This window comes from Fulmarus glacialis, unplaced genomic scaffold (genome assembly GCF_000690835.1).
Source record: "Fulmarus glacialis isolate BGI_N327 unplaced genomic scaffold, ASM69083v1 scaffold24381, whole genome shotgun sequence".
NCBI lineage: Eukaryota > Metazoa > Chordata > Aves > Procellariiformes > Procellariidae > Fulmarus > Fulmarus glacialis.
The window spans coordinates 1-4,851 of record NW_009195014.1 but is presented as its reverse complement, the minus strand read 5'-3'; the positions used below and the strand labels follow the sequence as shown (position 1 = coordinate 4,851).

Sequence of the window (4,851 nt, the reverse complement as noted above, 5' to 3'; positions counted from 1 at the left end):
GATTTTGTGTTTATGAGCTCTGAAACCGCTCGTTTTTAAAGGAAAAACTTTGTGTTAAAAGAGGCAGGCTGCGAACACCAGCAGACAGCGTTACTGTGTGAAGTTCTGCATTGAAATCAGTTTTATTACATAATTCTCACGCTAATCTTTCGGGATCCTTGGTTAGGATTCCTCTAACCCAGATGCAACAGATGCGACTGACTCCTAAAGCAGCTTTTCACAGCTCAGGGGGCATTGCCAGGCTAAAAATCCCACTGATTTTTTTTTTCCCCCCCCTTAGATCTCAGGATTTTTTTAAAGCTTGGGGCCTTAACTCTTCATGTTGTGTTGATTTTGCACTTGCCCAGCGTGGATTGTGCTGCTGAGACTGGCCTTGATCTGAGCTACCCTTAGGCTTACACTGTAAAACTGGCTTTTTCTAGGACTTTAAACTTTCCATTTAGTAGCTTTGTAAATTCTTGAGACTTAATTTTTAACAAAAACTACTTTGGGGTGTTCAGACTCTCTTATGGAAGAGGAAATGCTGAGCTCCTGTCTTGTCAAGTGAAAAGAGTGAAGATTTTTATATGAAGATGTTTCAGAATAGCAGTGTACAGCTGTGCCTTGTTTAGATGGTGGGAGAGGCTTAAACACTTTCATCTCCCATTATTTGACAGGTTGTTGTTGATTAACTGTATTTAAGTTCTGTTTGAGAAAGTACTGTAAATGTCACTTATTTTTAAAATAAATGATCCTGCTGTGTGAACTTCATCTGCAGTGAGACTGCGCTGGCTGTGAGCTGACACTCTACACTGACCTGGCTTTCTCCAGGCTTCTTGTATCCTTTGGAGCTGTGCAGCTTTTTTTTTATTATTATTTTTAGCTATGTTTTCTGTATTTTTAACTGATTAGGTGCTTGAAGCACAAACTGCTGCCTGTGGGGCAAGAAAGATTCTGAGTAGAGGTGTGTGAGAAGCATCGAGTGGCTGCTCAGTGCTTATGCCTGCCTGCATTACCTCCGCTGAACTTGCTATAGCTGCCCAGCCTCGCGTAGTGTGCAAGTGTGCTGCACAAGTGATTAAGAAGCTGGGATGCTTTTCTAGTCTAGCTTGTATTTTTTCTATATAAATATCTGCTATTGATTTGGTAGTCTTTAATTAGAACAGTAGGGAGCTGCGGGGGGAGGAGATACTAATAGAGATTAGTTTGGGATGAGCCAGGCAGCTGTGCAATCCTGATGTCTTAATCTTTGTGTGGATTTATCCCAGCTGTGCTACCTGTGCTCCCTGAGTGGGGCTACCGATGCTGTTAGGTGTTTCTGACCTGTCTGAAGGAGGTGCAAAGTGATAACAGCAAATGCTGTCAAATGTGAGTCACCCAAAGATCTTCCCCAGGAAGGCAAGATCAGTGCAGGGTTTGATGGGGTTCAGGGTGGTGCTTTGAGACTGGCTGTTTGCTGTCCGCCAGGGCTTTCTCAAGTATATAGTGGCTGGGGTTGTAGAGAAACCTGGAGCCTTCGGCTGACTTGCAGTTTTCTCTTTCCAAGAACTAACGGAGTAAGTACATACAGATCTGAGTGCTCCCAGCTAAGGAAAAACAGGACAAGGAGCCCAAGTATGTTTGAAATAAGTGTTGCTTGTGATGTTCCTGTCAGAATGAAGTCCTGAGCAGCAGTGAAGGGAGCTGGCAAAGAGCAAAAGGACTGCTGTTGCTGATGTGCTGCTCCTGCTTCAGAGGAACTGCTCTGAAGCACCAGTACTTCTGAGGAACAGTGTCACTATCTGTGCCTCTCAGCTGACTGAAATCTAGGTTGACCCTAATAATAATCTCTTAGGTGTCTCTTGTGCAGCTGTGCTTGCTCTAATCACAAGCACAGCAGGAACTGCTGTTTTTACACAAAGCCCAATTTCTACAGAAACATCTGAGTTGCAGAGGCACAGCTGCACACAGTTCTGTAGGGAACAAACCTCCTGACAGAGCTGGCCTTCCTGAAGGAAGAGCTGGCTCTCACATGTTACCTGAAGGCATAAAGCTGAACAGTGACTTCTGTGCTATACTCAGGTTTGCTAGAGTAGAAATGCATGCAGACCTTGCAGATGTCACATTTATTTTACACAGAATAAATTTAAAATATTACACAGAGTGAAGACAATATATACATCACTTTGTAGACATACTGTACATAGGGAATGTTCCCAACACTTCGAGGAGAAGGGGCAGAGCCTCAGCACACCTGCATCATCATCGAGTTCACCATATTATCAAAAGCCCTAGAGAAGGAAATGAACACATAACATTAAAGGAAGCAGCTAGTTCTGCACATCAGATCTCTTGTAACAAAACCATGCCTCTTACTGGTTAACAAGCTGGCTTTCTGCAGGCTGAATACATGGTTTCACTCTTTAACTACAGCATGCTCCAATGAGTAAATAATGACTTTTAATTAAGCTGAAGTAAGGACAGGTCTTATGCTGGCTGTAGACCTGCCTCAGCAAAGTGTAAAAGAATTGTTCTTCCCTAGGTAATAGAAACTCTTGATGTCATTAACATTCCCTATGAGATTCCAGATGAGAAATGGGGGGCACCAGCCCTCACATGTGAGGAATTACACATGCTGAATGCCCATCTGTCCTTACCCAAGGATAAGTCCAGGACAAGTTCAGTTGTTCACTCTGTTTAATTTGCTCTATTTATCTATGTTTATGCTCATATTTGCCTATGAAACAGGTAACTTTTTCTCCCCAAGAAATTACTTTTCTTGAGCCAATGTTTCTAACACCAGTTCTGAGGTGGGAGTGAGAATTCAATGTAACTTCTCATGAGACTTATCAGAGTTTTCTGTTATGCAGTAATGGCCCAAAGACAACACAGCTGTTCTCCGTTTAGGCAGTTAGAGCATGCACATCTGAACTGGTCAACCACAGGGGTTATGCTCTTGGTCCTATTACATCATAGGTACGCTGCGAGTTCCAGAAAGATGACAAAGATCAGAAAGATCAGTATGGTCAACCCACTTACCTGGAATGGATACGGTCCCCAGGGTTATAAAAAGGGTTACACATTATGTCTGTATATGAATTATGCAGCTTTCGGAACATCTGAAAAGGGATTGTAGTTTAATTAATTTTTTTTGCTTCTCAGCATTTTATGAATAAGCGGAAGTAGCAAAAACACTGATGTGGCAAGTTGTGCTCTGATTTCCTGCACTTACACTGCGGATCTCATTGTCTCGAAGTGCTGTGTTTGAAGAATCCACCACCATAACAAACTTCACCTTCGAATTTGTCACGTAGCCATATCTGTGCAGCTGTTAAGGCATGTGCTTCTGACACACCAGAGCCTGGCAAAGCAACTAAAACAGGCTGGAATACACTCAAAGAAACAAGTTGAGAGGAAACATCATGTTCTTGCTGCGCCCAGCACATAACTGGGACTAGATGAGGTAAGCAAGACACTAGATTGCAGGAACTGTATCCCCTTTCTACCTGACTTCTCCCATCTTCAATAACTCCAGGTCAAGCTTGCTCCTACACTGGCCGGTAAGGCATGCCCTGCAATTTCAGAAGCAGCCTCCTGTTAGCTATTTTGGTGAGGGTTTCTCTCTTCTTTAGAACCATTTCAGTGACACAGCCACCTTATTTATTCTTGTTTGGGAGACAACAATCAGAAACCTGGAGATCTTCTAGTATCAGGCAGTGTGACTGACCTGAGACTTCAAAAATTAACAACCGGTTTATGAAAACCCAGAAATCATGTCTGCTGATAACTTCCATCTGCGGGATTCAGAGAAAAATCCAAAGAAAGTTCAAAAGATCAACTTTGTGACTTAATAACACTGGGGCAGCTGTGGCTGTGCAGTACAGATTTTAGAGAAATCAGACCACATGCCTGGGATTTAGGTGCTTGACCAGAGACACCTTCATACTCCTGCTACTTTCACTGGTGTTATTAAAAAGTCTAAGCTTTGTTCTAGTCACAGTGAACTGTTTTAGCTAAGCAAGGAGTAAAGCACCCAGTTTATGAAAGGTGAAGTCTAGCTGCACCAGACACTAGTCACACGTTTCACTCCCTCATGTAGGCTAAAGGTAAATTTTTCCACCACCTGGTTGGGCAACAAAGCAGCTGCTGAACTGACCAAGGCACCAAACCTGAACCTCTGCGTGACAAACTGGTCGGTGAACAAGTCTGTACATTTTCTGCTGATGTCTTTAACGTGGCACCAAGTAGGAAGAGAGGTTTCCCACACAGAACCCCTCGCAAGAAAGATCCCATAAATACATGCTGGCATGGCAAAAGGCATCAGAAAGATACACCTTGTAGTCTTCAGTGGGGTAGAGGAGCCCTAGGTACAGTTCCCTCTGATCTACAAGAGCCTTGCCCATTGCAGAGATCTTTTCATCCACGACATCGAGGGAAGTGTGCACAGTGTAGTGGAACTTCAGCTCGTTTTCAGTTGGAACGCTCCGGATGTAGAGGGGATAGTTCTGAGGAGGAGAACAAATAACACTAACTAGGACTGGCCACTTCTCTGTGTAAGTGACAGCTGATGCCCCGACAGTGCTTTTACGCTAAGAATTGCTGCTGTCAGAAATAAGCTATTTTAACCATTTTACGTTTGCAGCCATCACAGCACAGCCCCCCTTTACACCCTGCAGCGCTTGTGGAACAGATCAGTCTCCATACACCAGTGGCAAGAGAATAATTTGCGCAGGCACTGCACAAGGCTCAGGCCCCACCACCACTCGACCTGCCCCCCTCAGCTCATCAGAAAACCCCTCTCCTGGCAGCAAGTCAGCAGGACACCCTCGCACTGTCCCTGCCCTGGTCCCAGCCTGCTCCTGCCCAACCCACTTCAACTTCCAGTCTCTGTCC

At 44.2% G+C, this 4,851-nt stretch overlaps 1 protein-coding gene across 1 annotated transcript; it reads right to left on the bottom strand.

Annotated features, from left to right (window-relative positions):
• Nucleotides 1–2,069: 2,069 nt before the first annotated feature.
• On the bottom strand, nt 2,070–4,463 carry TRAPPC2L (trafficking protein particle complex 2-like; the record flags this gene model as incomplete). Its single annotated transcript, XM_009587970.1, has 4 exons — nt 2,070–2,249; nt 2,998–3,077; nt 3,191–3,278; nt 4,291–4,463. Coding segments are annotated over 4 exons (387 nt in total), but the record flags the coding sequence as incomplete, so codon positions are not given.
• Between the last annotated feature and the right edge of the window lie 388 nt (nt 4,464–4,851).